This window comes from Phoenix dactylifera, chromosome 1, assembly GCF_051530095.1.
Source record: "Phoenix dactylifera cultivar Ajwa chromosome 1, Ajwa_hap1_PhDact_Kaust_v1.1, whole genome shotgun sequence".
Classification (NCBI taxonomy): Eukaryota; Viridiplantae; Streptophyta; class Magnoliopsida; order Arecales; family Arecaceae; genus Phoenix; species Phoenix dactylifera.
Window position 1 is genome coordinate 1766271 of NC_143190.1, and position 18802 is coordinate 1785072.

The 18802-nt window shown below is 46.8% G+C and overlaps 1 protein-coding gene and 1 long non-coding RNA gene across 2 annotated transcripts in view; one reads left to right on the forward strand and one right to left on the reverse strand.

Moving 5' to 3' along the window:
- Window positions 1-165: 165 nt before the first annotated feature.
- On the forward strand, window positions 166-2696 carry LOC103705744 (9-cis-epoxycarotenoid dioxygenase, chloroplastic-like). Its single transcript, XM_008789586.6, has one exon. The coding sequence runs from the start codon at window positions 344-346 to the stop codon at window positions 2171-2173; it is 1830 nt and encodes a 609-aa protein (XP_008787808.4). The 5' UTR covers window positions 166-343; the 3' UTR covers window positions 2174-2696.
- Window positions 2697-6145: 3449 nt separating this feature from the next.
- The window catches only part of LOC103705743 (uncharacterized), a 29813-nt gene continuing 17156 nt past the window's right edge, over window positions 6146-18802 (reverse strand). Inside the window, exon 4 of the long non-coding RNA XR_005506545.3 lies at window positions 6146-6473. This is a non-coding gene — a long non-coding RNA (uncharacterized LOC103705743). The remainder of the gene's footprint in view (window positions 6474-18802) is intronic.

Genomic DNA, 18802 nt, shown 5'->3' on the forward strand with positions numbered 1-18802 from the left:
ATCTCTCCTTTCCGCGGAATCCGCCACGTGGGCGTCTCGAAGGCGTCGCTTTGGAGACCTCGATTGAGTCGTGATGACCCCCTCCATGAGTTCGAGAGCACCCCCCCCCCCCCCCCCCCTTCCCAAGCTCTATAAATAGAGCCTTCTCCCAATCCCCCTCCCCCAACTCAAACCACCTCAAATCTTCAAAACAAAAAACAAAAGCGGAAAACAAAAAAGAATCACCGACCCGGAGCCACCCTCCACTCCCGAAAGAAGCTCACGCATAGAGCCAAGAAGACCACCCCTTCTCCTTCTCATCTCTTCCTCTTCCTCTTCCTCTTCCACTTGGAACCCAAAACCCATGATGGCCTCCCCAACTCTTCCCTCAGGAGGAGCCAACCACATCACCAGAACCCACCAATTGAATCCCCTTTTGAGCCTCAACAGCTCAAAATCTATCAAACTACTAAGAAAAACTCCACCCATCCATTGCTCCACCTCCTCCCAGTCCATCCTCAACCTCCCCACCCAATCCTCTTCCTACTTCCCACCTTCTCTTTATGTCGTCAAGGAGGACTCGCCGTCGCCGGAGACTAAGACCGATCAGCGGAAGCACCGCCACCAGACCGGGCGGCCACAGTGGAATTTCCTCCAGCGGATGGCCGCCGCGGCGCTCGACACCGTCGAGGACGGCTTCATATCGAACATGCTCGAAGGCCCGCACCCGCTGCCCAAGACCGCAGACCCCTCCGTCCAGATCGCTGGCAACTTCGCCCCCGTCGGCGAGCAGCCCCCCCACCAGGACCTCCCTGTCTCCGGACGGATCCCGCCGTCCATCAATGGGGTGTACGTGCGGAACGGCGCCAACCCGCTCTTCGAGCCGGTCGCCGGCCACCATTTCTTCGATGGCGACGGTATGGTCCACGCCGTCCACCTCCGCAATGGCCGCGCCAGCTACGCGTGCCGGTTCACCGAGACGGAGCGCTTCCGGCAGGAGAGCGCGATCGGGCGGCCGGTCTTCCCCAAGGCCATCGGTGAGCTCCACGGCCACTCTGGCATCGCCCGCCTCCTCCTCTTCTACGCCCGCGGCCTCTTCGGCCTCGTCGACCCCTCCCACGGCACCGGCGTCGCCAACGCCGGCCTCGTCTACTTCCACGACCGCCTCCTCGCCATGTCGGAGGACGACCTCCCCTATCACGTCCGCATCACCCCCTCCGGCGACCTCGAGACCGTCGGCCGCTACGACTTCGACGGCCAGCTCCGCTCCGCCATGATCGCCCACCCCAAGCTCGACCCGGCCACCCGCGAGCTCTTCGCTCTCAGCTACGACGTCATCCAGAAGCCGTACCTCAAATACTTCCGCTTTTCCCCCGACGGCGAGAAGTCGCCGGACGTCGAGATCCCCCTCGACCAGCCGACCATGATGCACGACTTCGCCATCACCGACAATTTCGTCGTGATCCCCGACCAGCAGGTGGTCTTCAAGCTCCAGGAGATGATCCGCGGCGGCTCCCCGGTCGTCTACGACCGGAGCAAGACCTCCCGCTTCGGGATCCTCCCCAAGTACGCCGCCGACGCGACGGAGATGATGTGGGTCGACGTCCCCGACTGCTTCTGTTTCCACCTCTGGAACGCATGGGAGGAGCCCGCCAGCGGCGAGGTCGTCGTCATCGGCTCCTGCATGACGCCTGCCGACTCCATATTCAACGAGAGCGACGAGAGCCTCAAGAGCGTGCTGTCGGAGATTCGGCTCGACCCGGCGACCGGCAGGTCCACCCGCCGGCCCATTGTCGCCCCCGGCGACCAATTGAACCTCGAGGCCGGAATGGTGAACCGGAACAAGCTCGGCCGGAAGACCCGCTACGCCTACCTGGCCATCGCCGAGCCGTGGCCCAAGGTGTCGGGCTTCGCCAAGGTCGACCTCTTCACCGGCGAGGTGGCCAAGTTCATCTACGGCGACAACCGGTACGGCGGGGAGCCCTACTTCCTGCCGAGGGATGCGACATCGCCGACGGAGGATGACGGGTACGTGCTCACCTTCATGCACAATGAAACGACGTCGGAGTCGGAGCTGCTCATCGTCAACGCCGCCGACATGCGGCTCCAGGCATCGGTCAAGCTGCCATCCAGAGTTCCCTACGGCTTCCATGGGACATTCATCAACTCAAAGGACTTGGAGTCACAGGCATAGAAGAGGAGGACGTCAGTCTTCTTTCTCCTTCTTCTCCTTCTATATCTATCTTCTTCCTTTTTGCGGGAGGGGAGATTTTTTACCAGAGGGATATGCTTCACAGAGGTCCCCGGAGTCTCCCCGGTTACTTTATTCTGTTTGCTCTTTCACGTTTGCTTTTTGCCGTTGGTTTAATCTTTCTACGGTTAGTAGAGCACTTAGAACTCTGAGAGAGAGTCGAGACCAGCTCGTAGCTTTATTTGGGGCTGTAGTTAGGTTTGCCGAGCTCAGCTGGTCTCTGTTATTCTTTCTTTCCCTTTTCCCCCCCTTCCTTCTCAGTTTACAGGTAGCGAGACGGCTGAGGATGATAGCTTTCGTTTCCACAATAATTCTCCTCACGATCTTCTCACGTCCTTGTCTATTGTGTGAAGGGGGATCATGTATTCGTGTGTAGGGAAGCACAGGGCCCCTCTCCTTGCCTTCCTGTGTTTTGTGAATATTTATTTTTCAGAATATTATACATACACATATGTTGTTGTTGTTATACGTAATCTCTCATACGGTGTTAAAAGAATGAAATTCCAATCTCTCCCCCCTTTTTCCCTCTGTTTGGGTGGAAAATAAGATAACCAGTCTCGATTGTCTACCCCCGCTTCCCCTTTCTCACGTGCAAAGTAGGGGCCTTCACCTGTACAAACTTAACCAAGGTTTACTTTGAGTAAGGATATTTGTTCCCCTCGACATGCGTTTACCGAGCGAGGGGCGAGAGAGAGAGAGTAGGTGGTCAAAGTTCCAAAGCCTAGAGAGAGAGAGGATATAGGAGGTCAGAGTTTCAAAAGCTTGAGATGCTCTCTGCCAGAGAATGGGAAGTGCAGTAGGTGGGTGCTGTGGACAAACATCGTTTGTGCAGCAAAAAATAAATAAATAAATAAATATATATATATATATACATATAACGAAAGCCGAACATAACTGCATCGCCTACTTTATTATTTATTATTTTGAAGAAATTTTCTGAACCTATTATGTATCTGTTCTTTCATTTTTGACGTGTATAATTTTTGGACTCTCACGACAGTGCGACTAGTATGAGTCCGCGATGTACCAAAAAAAAAAAATATAATGAAAAAGAAAAAATAAAACGCACCACGTTCTGCTGATCTGACCCATGGGGCTTGCTTGTGTGGAGAGAGAGAGAGAGAGAGAGAGAGAGAGAGGGAGAGAGAGTGACAGCGAGAAAGCAAGTAGGATATAACTTTTTCTACGCAAAGAGGAAGAGTCTGACGTTTTTGTCGGGGTATTCGGGAACGACACGACGTCCTCCGCCCCCTTGCTAAAAGGTAGCAGGTGACTCCCTCATTCCTGAACCCTTGACTCCGAGCCACACAACCCCTTCTCTCTCCCCCTCACACACACACACACACACACACGACGCACACCAAAACATAATGTTATTTGTTAGAATCATAATCTTTGATTAAACTAATCCATCAAACCAAACTATTTAACTTTTTGTCCATATAGATGATGTGTGATCTAATTCAGAACGCATGCACTTGAATACTAAAGAACTAAAATGCTCCAATGTGGTTCCCTAGTTCTGGCTTTTATGATCTGCAAGACCCGTACATCACCATGGATTTGATTTGGATAGGAATCACAGCTTCAGCAGCAGTGACTTCTTGGAGTGTTAACCACCCGTTTCTTTACAAAACTTATTCTCCTGGTTCTCTTTCCATTTGTCATAAACCCCACCTGCTTGCTTTTCCATGTCCATCTCAAGAACAAATCCTACCCACCTCTCTCTCCATTCTCTGAAGGCAGCAGAAATAAGTTTCTGTCAAGAAATGAACCTTAGCTTATTCATGAACTCCTCCGTCACTCGCCTGCTTCGTTTTAATCCTCTCTCACCATTTTTCAGCCAAAAAACCAAACAAAATCGCGACAAATGTCTAGTATCAGCTACTACCAATTCACATCAATGTTGATAGCCCTCTCCTCACATCCAATCCTAACACTTGCTGTTTATATTGTAATACGCATGCGACAACCCATTGACCTGCTACCAATTTGGATGGCCATCATTGGCTTTCACTCCAAATGTTTCTGGTCAATGGCGAGGCACTTTGCGCACTCGCAAGTTGCAACATGCAATGTGACATCCACTTCTCCCACTGGCGAAATGCTGGTCTACTTCCCAAAAGAACGGAGCAAAGCGAGGTTAATAATTAGGTGCACTATACAAACACCTTCGAAAAACTCTAGTTTGCCATCGTTCGAACTATCATCATCATCATTCAGTTCCTTATTCCGGTTTTATGGCTTCTTTTGCATCTTCTATGTCATAGATGGCAAAAGAAGCCAAAGGAAACGCATCCTACTAGGGTTATGGTTTTCGATACTAGAAGTGGCTGCATGCGTGGAACACAAAGCCAGTAGTTGAAGTACAGACCGTCTCACTGGACAAGATGAGGAATGGCTTCAAGCAGAGATTGCCGGTTCATGTGGTTGTGATTTCCTTCTCTCATTGAGAGCGTCCGCTTTGGGTGAAGTTTGTTCATGTATTTTTGGGTGAAGTTATTCCAATTGGATTGCCATGACCTCTAGGACAAAAGTGAACATCAATAAAGAGGGGCAATGCCAAACATTGAAATGAGAGCACAATAACAAACAACCAGCTTCCATTACCAAACATCGGATATATGTTCTTGAGCTTGTTTGCAGGTTAGGTTTAAAGTTGAAAAAATGGTGTCTTAAGCTCTCAATTGAGAACAATAATCTGTACTAAGTTGGGTGTCAACATCCTAAGTGCTATGATACAACTTTCAATGCATATATTGATACAACTTTCTATTAATTTCCCAGCCTAGTTCTCTCTAGCGAAATAAGAAAATACGAATCTCGTAACAAATCAAGGAATCACTCAATTTGATTCTTCAAGCTATGATACCACAATTTGATAATTAGTGTTTAGATGCCAATTCACACTGAGCAAAACTTTTGGATTGTAGGTTTCCCTTCATAAAACCAAGCAAAGTTTCATATAGAAAACACTAGCTCTTAAGTCCTAGGTTCAAGGGAAGAATTCTTATACCTATGGAAAGATAAGATCCTTAGTAGGTCATTCCAATATAATTTTCTCCCATTTTAGAGACTTTATACTCTTTTGACTAGACGAGGATGTGGCTCAAATTTGGTGAAGTGGATCTCATTAGCATAAATAAAAGGCTAGAAAATCTACTTTTGATTTTTTTTACTTTTCTTATTGTTTTCTTTGATAGCTTAAAGCTGAGTAGTTTGAAGGAATTACTCTCTCTCTCTCTCTCTCTCTCTCTCTCTCTCTCTCTCTCTGATCATATCAGCTTTCATGCAGCCTTTAACTTTAAGAAAATTCTTATCGATAGATTATTTAGATAAACTCTCATAGAAAAATATTCTAAGCAAAATCCTTTTTATATAATAATATATATCACTATGAAGAACTTGAATTCCCCTTTTGGATCTAAAATTGAATTATACTCCACCCTCTTTGCTTGAATTCTATAGCATACTTTCCTACTAATCATTTGTCCCTCTCAAGTTGTTATTCCTTTTACAACAGATAATAAAAGGGAGACGTTACCATATATTAGGCATCTCTCTTTTCATTACGATCCAATAGCATTCAGTAGCACCTAATATTCTCCTCATAGCTAAGCCAATATAAACATTTTGAACCAACTAACTTAATTTTCTCTTTTTTAGTTGGAGACTACACGTCTACTCTCTAGAGCTTTCTTTACAGATTCCAATTTGACATCTAATTATATTCAACTCTAACTCTAAAAGATATAATCAAATCCTATGGTAAAATACCAATAGACTCTGCATCTAAGTGGTGATAGATGAGACCAATTAAGAAATGCTTTTCTAGGTTTACATTAAAAAAAAAAGATATACTTTTCTAGCCACTTGTCGTTGATCTTGCATGCATGCCTTTTCACACTATGAAAATATTTCTTCCCTGTGCAAATAAATAAATAAATAAATAAAAAGAATTACATGTAAGGCATAGCAGTTGATCTTCCTCATATGAAGCTAATTTGGTTTGAAATCCTTGTTTTAGTCTATTCTATCACAATTGACTATTATAAAATGCATGCGGACCAGTTATGCTCTCTCTCTCTCTCTCTCTCTCTCTCTCTCTCTACACTAATGACTTCATAATGGTAGGTTCCATCCAATATCTATACTAGTATTAAAAGTACTCCAAAGCGGTGCATGAAGCTGTGCCTCAGTACTCAGTAGATCTCCTTCCATGCCCATTGCATGCAGCTGAGTTCTACTCGACATGCAAGTAAAACACTGAATAAGTAAGCTAATATACTATTTTCCTTTTTGCGACATATTGCAAAGAGCCATAAACTTTGTTAACATCTAAAGGAGAGTGCATATCATAAAGGATCCCCCATACGATGCATTATAGAGGATGCTCTATGGAATTTTTCTTCATGTAACCAGACCTCGATAGGACAATGAAGCACGTACCAACATGTCAAACAAATTTCATACCATGCATGATTCTTTATTTTGAAAAAGAACAAACAAAATATGCATAAATGCAGGAAAAGAATGAAATGAACACAAGTGGAGTTTAAATGCGAGAGAATATAATTTGTATGATAAGCATATTATAACTGTGTTTGATTAATACACATAAGACACGAGACACTTTCCAGTGATCACTTTCAGAGCGAAAGCTCTCTCTCTGGAGAAGATAAGAATCCTTCAGCTCGTTTTCTTGAGGTTATGTGACAGTCCACAAGCGGGAGAGCTTTCGTGGGCCACGTCTCACGTGAAACGGAGGTGATGCTTGCCTAGAACAGGTCTTCTGGCTCACAAATACCTCGCAGACCCCCAGAGAGAGAGAGAGAGAGAGAGAGAGAGAGAGAGAGAGAGAGAGAGAGAGAGCATCCCTAAATTTTGGATATTAAGATGTTGTGTTGTTTTCTGCTAGAGCCGAGTGGACTCGAGGCCAGAATTCCCCCACTTCTCCTTGTAATAGAAGAAAGAAGTGGGGAAAAAAAAGTCACTAAGAACACGGGGAAAGAACATTACAAGGAAATCAATTATAAAGAAAGAGAAAGAATGGCACTTTTAGAGTCCATAAAACCATGTACGGCAGTGACGAAGGAGGTGATGGTCTTGGCTTCCCATCCACAGAAAAACATATACTTAGTGCATAAAAGCTTCTTATAAAATTATGCCGCTCATCCGGATAATATTAACTTCAGCTGAAAAGTGCAACAGTGAGTCCACCACCGCTACTGAAGCAAATGCATTAAAACTCAAAACAAAAAGAAAAAAAAAAAAAAACAGGCACCAATCTCTCTCATGGGTCCCTGCCAACCAAAACCCTTGTCAGGTGTTAAATTAGCCAATAGATAAACCCACTTGCCTCCTCATCTCCTCTTTGCCACACACACTCCCGTCTCCCTCGCGAGTCGCAACAAAGAAGGAAACTAAAGAATTCTTCTTTTGATGCCTTGTTTAAGGAAAACCTAGCTTAGCTATGTTCTACTTTTCCTAACTCACCAATATAATAACAGAGAAAGGATGGAGGGAGATGTGGCCACTCTCAGTTTCCCCACCTCCTCTGTTGACCGGGTAAAGTTGCCTTACCACATTCTGGCCGAAGGTTAGTTAGTGTTCTTCATCTCCCCTTAAGTGGGCGGCATTGACAAAGCATTCATCAAGGCTAAGGCTAACTAAATGGCCATGGATATATATTAAACTATAGGTAGAAAAAAACAAGAAGAATCAAAGAGAAATTGAAGCTGACGCTCTGCTTGTCGGCCAGTAAACTCCTAAGTTATTAACGCGACCGTACTCGCAGCCACCTTCTTCCTCAATGAGACTGCATTGCATGGCAAGTGGCTTCACTTCACAGAGACCATGGTGCATCTTTGAACATCCATGCATGCAGCCACCGTCGTTTTCTTCCTAAGCTGGCGGCTTCTGTAGCCAATTGGTCTCGAACACTTGGCTCGTCATCATCTCGGGGGCGGCAGGGAATTCCAGTGATACAATGACCGATCGATGGAAGCAGCCCATTGATTGAAATTGATTGCTTCTAATATAGGTGGTGCAGCACTTGACCTCAACAAGAGGGCACTACACGTAATATCACGAAGCATCGCGTTCATGCCGTCCGCTAAGCCCACATTCTCTTCTCCCTCGACAGCGACTCAGCCAATCTAAACCATCAATAAATATAATTTTGTACCGCCAAAATACTACAAAAAAATCAGCCATTGCCGACATCTTTTAAGATATATACCAATGCGAAAAAGCGTTCGTAGTTTTATTCCTGATACTTTCTAAAATATCGTAAAAGCGTCGGCTATGCTATCGTCGAAAACTAATTTTACGATGTTTTTTGAAAGTGACGGTAGTTATAAAAGATACCGATACTTATATGTATTGCTAATCGCTGACACTTTTTTTTAAAAAGTGTCCGCAATGAAGCATCTTATATCAGCGATGGTTATTTGCGTCTCTAGTTCACGACACTAAAAAAACATCACTAATATATGTTTTAACGACGCTTTAAAGCATCGTAAGAGTTTTTTTAAATTATTTAAAAAAAAATTAAAACTCTGTATAGTGATATATACATCAGACACGCACAACAGAAGTCATATAATAACACATGTCATAATCAAACAGATCATTCAAAATCTTTAAAATCTGTTAAATTTTCAATACCATGTCCAAAAGCATCTCCCTTATATCATCTTTTCCTACAGAATTTTTTTCCATGTTACTAGATCCAAAACTAGAGGTGTGTTCTATATAAGAAGATTGGTTACATGGAGACAGCAATATAATCTCTCTATGAAATATCCATTCAGTATAACCTTTTAGAAAATCATTCCACACCAAATGTTCTTCAACAGTTTTTGGAGCAAGAGAAGAACAATTTATATATTTTCAACATGGACATAAAATCTTTTCGTTCATATTAGTTTTCTTAAAAACAAATTTAATGAAATTCTAAACTCCATCCAAATCTTCTTTACTGCATCTCGACTTATTTATCCAACTTTTATCCATTTTATTAAAATACTGATTGAATTGCAACTTATTTAAAAAAGATAAACAAAAAAATTAATATTATATTCCATAAAAAACATATATACATAAGTGTTGTATATATATATATATATATATATATATATATATATATATATATATATATATATGCATAATAAAACATATATACTTTTTTTCTATACTGAAACATATATACCAAATTCTACGTCCAAATCCGCAATCACGTTTTCCATCGAGTCCAAGCTTTGGATCCCCCAAACTTCAAAAACCACTCCACCAAATACAGAAAACAAAGGATGCAATAAATAAAGAGTAGTGATATTTTTAACTCAAACGACTGATAATCCACTCTTCAATAATGCCTACAATTTTAAGAACATGTAGGCAAGATTTTATATGTGATGGAGGAGGAGGCTGGCAAAGAGGCTGGTGACGGAGGAGGAGGCCGGGCAAGAGGCAAAGGAGTAGGCCGGGCGCTGAGAGAGGTTGGTGATGGAGGAGGAGGCCAAGCAAGAGGGAGAAGGAGGAGGTCGGGGGAGGCAGCGAAGCAGGAGAGAAAATTTAGAAGGAAATTTAGAAAGGATCATGCTGAGTCGAGCTAAGGTTTGGGTGTTTATAGCTTTCGATGACGTTTTAAAGCGTCATGGATTTTACGACGCTTAAAAAAAGCGTCGGAAAAATAGTTTTAACGTGCCAACACAAAGAAACATCGTCGGAAACCAAACAAAACGACACTTCTATTTAACGCTGGCAAAGCTGAGCCTGCTAAATCTTTTTTCGATGCTTCTTTCTAGCGTCGACAATATTCCATCACCTTTTCTGGTTATTCCTGCAGTGAAAGATATCCAAATTGCCAGCAAAGGTTGACCCTAAGAAAGCAAACAACTAGTCAGACTGATTAAATATTAGCTTCAACCTTTTGGCTACCGAGTCCAATTGGAAGACCGGCCATCTACCAATTAATGGAGGGTTCCCTCACATGTGGATCTATACAAGGTGGCAGCCAGATGCATGCTTTCCTATACGTTATCCTTCTCTTCACATTTTTCCTAAAAGTGTTGCGGACTAATCAATCGTGTGGTGGAGCTTTTGAAGAGGAAATATCAAAAGATGAATAACGGAAAACAGCAGCCCAGGCGAGACTCACCTCATGGATGACGAAACCTAAACCTAGGTGGTGGAGAAAAGGGGGAAGTGGCAGCAGCTTATGAGGACCGGCCCCAGTAGGTGATCAGCCTCTCCATTTCATTCCTTTTCTTTAGGACACTTCTCTACTGAGATAAGGAGGTGAGAAGGCAACGAACGTGGGAATGAGGGAAAGTAATGATGTTATACTGGGGCAGGGGCATGAAAGATGCTGGGTGTCGGGAGATCCTCCAACCGTGCTAACGACTCCAGACACACACGAGAGTGAGTTAACGGCAGCAACAGCAAAAGAACTGCAGACAACGTCGTCGTCTGAAACACTAATCTTGTAGGTCCGGGGGAAGTTCCTCCATCAAACAAAAGTATCTTTGATTGCTTTCAGTTTCAAGTAGTTAACGAACCAGCAAGACTTCTCCATCGTCCCTTCGATCCCACAAAAATATTAGTTCAAAAAACAAATTAAGGAGGACTTCTTTCCTTCCTTGTTGATCAAGAGAGAGAGAGAGAGAGAGAGAGAGACGTGGACGTACACCGACCAATCAATAATCTATTCATCTAACTCCACCTGTCACATATTCGATGAAGGCCGCCATTCCCTATATAATTTGTCGTTCCATGTCAATGCCTTACTCTGCCTGTAACTTTGTGACAATTTCTCTCCTCTATAATAAAATCACAACCTCCAATAAGGCTCGGCCACGCTGCAGCAATCAATCACAAACAAACACATTCTAAGCAGTTCGGAACCCAAAAACAAAGCATCTGATTGCAGATGCAGAGGTTGGAGAGCGGTGGAAATCTACGACGCGGCGAACCCATGTCCCCGCTCCTCTCTCTCTCTCTTTAGTCCCACCATTCAAGAGGAGTATCATTTAGCCACCGTAACCAGTCCAACCACAAAAAAACATGAATATGGATAAAAAAACAAAAGAGCAATCCATGCGTCTCTTTGTGGTTGAACAGGTCCACCGCTGATGGACCTGATCCAACCAATAAATAAGCCTATGTAACGCCACTTTCTCTGGCCCATCACCCCCCCCCCCCCCGGTCCGCGCCTCTCTTTCTCTTGGAGGCAGCATTTAAGGAGAAGAGTATCGTTTAGCTACGGTAAGCAGTGACGAACAAGCCTCAAGGCCTATTTTACGTCACTTACAATTGCACGGAGCCCAACAAAATGAACCAACAGCCTGAGCGCACGAGGATCCAGACGTCCGGTGCCCCATTCCGCGCTCGGAGCCCGGAGCACTACCATATGCGACAAAGTTCGCCGACATCATTAGAATTCCACCTAATAGGGTTAGCTGGAAAAATCTGAAGCTTCCAGCCAGCTACAGCGCTCACAACTGTTTGTCTTATAGGTGCCTCCATCTTTTAGTTTCCTTTAGATAAACTTCAAAGGCAGTGTAGCATCATCCAAGACCACGACGCCAAACTAGTGGCAGTAAGGGATAGCGTATTTTCAACACGTCCGTTGTGTACACCAAGCTCAGAGCAGCATGGAAGGACGTTATCTATGCGAAACGAGTACTGAGCATGGACTGCATCCTTTTGGAGAGAGACTCGACTACTGTGATCGAGTAGGTCCAGAGTCGAGGATGCGCTGCTGAGGAGAGGCCGTTGCTCCACAACATCCGTCGACTTCTGAGAGAGTACGACTCCTATCTGACCATACATGTTTACATGAAGGCAAACTGTGCTGCTGACTAAATTGCCTCTGTTGCACATTATTCGGAAGATTTTATCTGGGTAGACCACGTATCTGCACCGAAGCCTCTTTGTAGCCATTTATTCTCTGATTTTATTGGCTGCATTCATACCCGACAGGTATAAGCCATCGTTGCACCCGAAGAGAGGGAGAGAGAAACATGACTTGGAGGAGACGTGGCTCCACGAGACATGCGAGTGGGCCTCGGGGGATTAGAGGAGGGCCATGATGTGAGTTAAAAACAAAACAAAACAAAAAAACAAAAGAGGGAGGACGAGTGCCATCGAGCCACCTACAGCTAGCTTGCAAATTGGAGCTAACAAGTGGGGTCTTAACTCTTATCCATCCAACTTTGCTTCCACTTTGTGCGGTTTATTAACGGTCCCTTCAGGTGGGAGAGACTGTGATCTCCACTTCCCAGGGTACGGATGCACCTCCCTCACCCCTCCCAAGCACATTTTGGATAAGCTTGAACCATATTGGTGATGGTTGGAGTACTAGTATAGCACATGCAATACATATGATTAAAAAACCCTAATTTATCAAAATTGGTAAAGCATTATTTAAGATATTTAAGTTCCAAAATCATGATGTCGATGAAATCTCAACAGACTTTGTCTACCTTTTATCCGAATGAAAGATGTTGGTGGTAAAATGGACCACCCCACAAATACAATTATAGCACCCAAATCCGTCAGCAAGATCGAGCTCATCCAAGTGATCGGGCTCTTCGGCTCATCCAAGTGATCGAGCTCTTCCGCTCTCGAGCTCATCCTAGTGATCGGGCTCTTCCGCTTTCGAAGCTCATCAAGTGATCGGGCTCTTCTAAGTGATCGAGCTCATAGGCCGAGCCGAGCACAGCGAGCCGAGCACAGCAGGCTGCCGAGCACAGCAGGCTGCCGAGCACAGAAGGCCGAGCACAGAGAGCGCCGACCAGAAAGGCAACCCCGCCGAGCCCATACCTTAGCCAAATATCCAATCTCCGCCTAACCCTCCAAAGGATCTGACAACTAAATATATGACTCCACCTCAATCTGCCACCATCCCCAAGTCATTAAGGCACAAGATCTCCGCAGGCATTCGGCACACCCTATCATTAATGCATGAGACCCCCTCAGGCCTCCAATGCACTCAGTCATTAAATGAACACGGCTCAAGATGATCTCCGGATCACTGAACCATCAAAGAGTACGGCTCTTTCTGACCACCGGTTCACTCAGCAATCAATGCACTTGTCATCTACGGACCCCAGGCCCACCACGGCCGGCGGTTCAACCACCCCAACGGGTCCGATCAATCGTGACAGCTCCCTGACAGTGACGGTAACCCATTAATTCGCCCAGTCACATCACAGGTAATCCGGCCACCCTCCCTATAAAAGGGGAGCTTCTCCCTCTAAGAGGGGAGAGGCCTCTTCCTCCCAAGGGGATTATTTCGGACTTCCACATACAATCCCTCTCTCTTCTTCAAAGTTAAGCCCCCCCTCTGACTTAGGCATCGGAGGGCCGGCGCCGGGGAGCCCGGCCACCGGTTTTCCTTGCAGGACTTGCACACCCCCCGCGGCGGAGGACGCAGCCAGCCGGCGCACCGCCGCCCGCCTCCTACAGCAGCGGAGCTCCTCCTTCCCCGGCTTCACGGCGGCCCCCGGGTCCAAATTCCAGCAACAGTTGGCGCTAGAGGAAGGGACCGAGTTCGCTGCCATGAAGCTAAGAAGCAAAGGGGCTTCCAACGCCTCTCGACATCCTCCACCCAGTCCTGAGCATTCCGTCCGGAACTCACCACCTCCGGCCGAGTCAACCCCTCAGGTTCGGCCGGAGCAATTTGATGCCCAGGTGCAGCAAGTGCAGGCGTTGGCTACCGCCGTCCAAAGCTTGCAACCCAGGGGCATCCCAGCAGCACCGCCTCCCCCGGCTCCAGTTCAACCGGAGCCCCCTACAAGCGGGCTTCCTCTTCGAGGTCAGGACTCTCAAGTCCAGGCCTCCCTCTGGAGAGAGCACCCAGTCAGAGATCACGGAGGCTGGCCACAGCCTTCAGAAGCTGAGTCGGTTCCAGGGCAACCTGCACCCGAACGGACCGCTGCAGCGATCCCCCAGAATGATGAACTCGACAAGAAGGTCGAAAAGCTGGAGCGCCAAATTCAGGCACTCCACGGGAGAAAATCAGGACGTGATAACGACTTCGAGTTCACTACGAAATCTCCCTTCTCCCAGCAAATTGATGACGAACCAGTCCCGCCGCGGTTCAAGATGCCCCAGGTGGAGCCTTACAACGGCAGGGCCGACCCCCTTGACCACCTGGAAAGTTATCGGGCCTTAATGGCCCTACAAGGAGCCTCGGAGGCCATGATGTGCAAAGCCTTTCCAGCAACGCTCCGAGGACCGGCCCGGCTTTGGTTCACCGGGTTGAAGCCGAGTACTGTCTCCTCCTTTGAGCAGCTCGGCAGGCAGTTTGCCAGTAATTTTGCCGCTAGCCAGCCCCAGCGGCGGACGTCGGACTCCCTCCTTGACATCAAACAAGAGGAGGGAGAGTCCTTCAAGGAGTACTTGGATCGGTTTACTGCCGCAACATGGGAAGTCCGAGAGCTGGACCAGTCAATCGCCATGTCGACACTAAAGACGGGAGCCCGGTCTTACAGGTTCCTCTTCTCTATCGAGAAGAAGTTCCCTGCGGACCTCACCGAAATGTTGACCCGAGCTCGCAAGTACGCCAAGGCTGAGGAAGCCATGGCCTCTCGGCGGGAGGAAGCCGAACGACCTGCCAAGATGCAGAAGAAGCACCAGGAGCACTCCCAACCAAGTAGCAGATTCCCCTGGCATGAGAAAGAGCCTCCTTGGCCCAAGAGCCTAGCTCGCCCGGGGTCTCCCCTCCAAAAATTTCAGACGTACACTCCTCTCACATCCACCCGAGCAGAAATCCTCATGGAGATTGAGGGTCGGGGCTACCTCCGACCTCCATTGAGAATGCGTCCGACAGAGTCGCGGAAGCACTCGAAAAAGTACTGCCGCTTCCACCGAGATCGCGGCCATGATACGGAGGATTGCTACGAGCTTCGTGATGAGATTGAGGCACTTGTCCGCCGAGGTCGGTTGAGTTATTTTGTCCGTGATCATGCCTACAGGAGAGAGCCCGAGGAACAAAATCCAGTGCCGCATAAGGAGCAGAATGACCACTGACCTCTCACGGGCATCATCAATACCATCAGAGGGCGGGCAACTAGAGGTACCAGAAGCTCCGAGCTCGGAAAAAAGAGCTTCCTCAAAGCATCCGTGCTCTGTGAAAGTCACATCTCCTTTTCTGATGAAGACCAAAAGGGTGTTGAGCCCTCTTTATGACGACGCTGTAGCTATTTCCCTCGTCATTGCAAGGTTTTAAAAAAGGATTTTAGTACATCATGAAAGCTCGGCTGATACCTTATTTTGTATTCCTTCCAAAGGATGAGCGCTCCTCTGGCTAGATTCATAGGAGATTCTACCCCAAGAAAGTACTATGAAGCTAAATCCTTTCATGGTCCAGAAGGCTGCCGAGCTCAGAAGGCCGCCGAGCTCAGAAGGCCGAGCTCCGAAGGCCGCCGAGCTCAGAAGGCCGAGCACCAAAGGCCGCCGAGCTCAGAAGGCTGCCAAGCTCCGAAGCCCGAATGCAGAACACCTCCCCCAGAAAATCGAGCCAAAGAAAGCTAGTGCCAAGCTAAGTCCTAAGGGACTTCGAAGCTTGGAAGCCATTAAAATATCTCCAAAAGGTACAGGACGCCACTTTGGCTTCAAATAATTTTAATATTTTATCTATTTCCAGGTCGGAGAATCCAAAAAACGACCAACGTCGCCCCGAATAGGGCGCACGATCGCCAACGGACGAGGTCCGTCTCCTGTATGCGTCTCCAATGATGCTCTAGCTAAGCTCGGGACGCCGATTCGACGACATTCGACGCCATTCGACGACATTCGACGCCATTCGACGCCATTCGACGACACTTCGACGCCATTCGACGACATTTCGACGCCATTCGACGACATTCAACGCCATTCGACGCCTTTCAACGCCATTCAGCGCCTCCTACGACAAGCCAAAGAAGGCCGCTGAGTCAACCTGGAGCACTTAACTCCAACTGCATGAGAGGTACACCCTACTTGGCACGTACATCTTTATACATATTTGGCTATATTACAGGATGATCGACGACTGGACTACTTCCTTCGTCCGAGCCAAAAAGCAGCTCGAACTCGGAAGTCGGGGGGTAGTGTTGGTGGTAAAATGGACCACCCCACAAATACAATTATAGCACCCAAATCCGTCAGCAAGATCGAGCTCATCCAAGTGATCGGGCTCTTCGGCTCATCCAAGTGATCGAGCTCTTCCGCTCTTGAGCTCATCCTAGTGATCGGGCTCTTCCGCTTTCGAAGCTCATCAAGTGATCGGGCTCTTCTAAGTGATCGAGCTCATAGGCCGAGCCGAGCACAGCGAGCCGAGCACAGCAGGCTGCCGAGCACAGCAGGCTGCCGAGCACAGAAGGCCGAGCACAGAGAGCGCCGACCAGAAAGGCAACCCCGCCGAGCCCATACCTTAGCCAAATATCCAATCTCCGCCTAACCCTCCAAAGGATCTGACAACTAAATATATGACTCCACCTCAATCTGCCACCATCCCCAAGTCATTAAGGCACAAGATCTCCGCAGGCATTCGGCACACCCTATCATTAATGCATGAGACCCCCTCAGGCCTCCAATGCACTCAGTCATTAAATGAACACGGCTCAAGATGATCTCCGGATCACTGAACCATCAAAGAGTACGGCTCTTTCTGACCACCGGTTCACTCAGCAATCAATGCACTTGTCATCTACGGACCCCAGGCCCACCACGGCCGGCGGTTCAACCACCCCAACGGGTCCGATCAATCGTGACAGCTCCCTGACAGTGACGGTAACCCATTAATTCGCCCAGTCACATCACAGGTAATCCGGCCACCCTCCCTATAAAAGGGGAGCTTCTCCCTCTAAGAGGGGAGAGGCCTCTTCCTCCCAAGGGGATTATTTCGGACTTCCACATACAATCCCTCTCTCTTCTTCAAAGTTAAGCCCCCCTCTGACTTAGGCATCGGAGGGCCGGCGCCGGGGAGCCCGGCCACCGGTTTTCCTTGCAGGACTTGCACACCCCCCGCGGCGGAGGACACAGCCAGCCGGCGCACCGCCGCCCGCCTCCTACAGCAGCGGAGCTCCTCCTTCCCCGGCTTCACGGCGGCCCTCGGGTCCAAATTCCAGCAACAAAAGAAATAGAAGAAAGAACCAAAAACAATTATAATCCCTTTGACTAGTTGAAGAATGATTACTACTAGAGAAAATGGTAAGCTAAAAGAAAAAAAAGTTACCCCCCCCCCCGCGCTTTGTGGTACCCTTGTACATTATCCCATGCGACATCATGGAACAGCCAACAAGTATCTCAGGAAGACTTTGCTTTATGTATAACATGATACTTATGCCTTATACCTAGCTTTTGTAACTAGTCGATCTAAGAAAATTTTAAGATGCAATTCAAAAAATGATATACAAAAATATTGGCTCTTATTGTCTCAGCCGATTTAAGCTAGTATATACTGCGATGCATGCAGATGAGAAATTGATATACATCTCGATCAAGATATTCTAGTTTCTTGTGACCGCTTCACTATAGGTTTTTTAAATCAATGCAATATTACATGTTTGTGCTTGAAAGCAAACCTGACCTAGATTTATACTTCGGCCGATATGTTGATGTCACAATCATCATATGTATCTGATAACCTAAAATCCCAGTTCACCCCAGCAACGGCCATCCTGCTAGCTGAATTACTGGGATCTAAATTCCCTCCTCAAAAGCCCGAAATCGCATCAACATGCCACCTTAGAGCATATGCTGAAATAGAGTCAATGCACCTATATGAGATTCTTGTTAGATGTATGCCCTAGAAGCCAATCTGGCGGACACATTATTAATTCTAGGACATAAATTTGTACTTGACTTTATTATTATTGAATAATAAATGGGCATCTTTTTCATTCATATTGTTTATGTGTCTATGAATCGTCCAAGAAATTACTAAGATGATGATATATATTCTCAAGAGTTGAGAATTTGAGCCATGTATCATTGGTGATTAATTTCTAAATGCTCCTGATCAATGGATCATCACGAGGACGGTGATCGATCCGATCAGTGCACAGATCGCTTTCCTTATGGATGGACGAGACTCGAGTCCACAGTGTAGGGACACTGAAGTGAGAGTGCAGGTGCTTGTTAGAGAACAAGGGTACTGAGCGTGACCAAGACAAGAAGTCACTTGGATGTCTATCCACTCGTCAGTGACTTACTTGATGTTGCAGTAGTGTGACTGGTCCTTTGACCTGCGGTGCTTCGGCTACTCACAGTGAGGTTATTGTAGTTTGACTGCACATATACATGATCTCTAGTCATATGGGTCCTTGTTGTGTAGATTGGCTGCAGTAGGTTCACTGTAGGAGTAGGGTATGCACTTACATGGAATCTATCAACCTTGATAGAAGAGGAGTGATCCTATGTGATTTATTAGACAGAGTTCTAAGACCTTGGCCAGGGCAATAATATACAGTGGACAAAGAGTTTTCCACTATCGAACTCAAGTCGAATAAATCTAGACATATGACAGACGACGGGGTTTGACGAGTTATCCATGACCTCCGGTCTGTAGGGATCCAC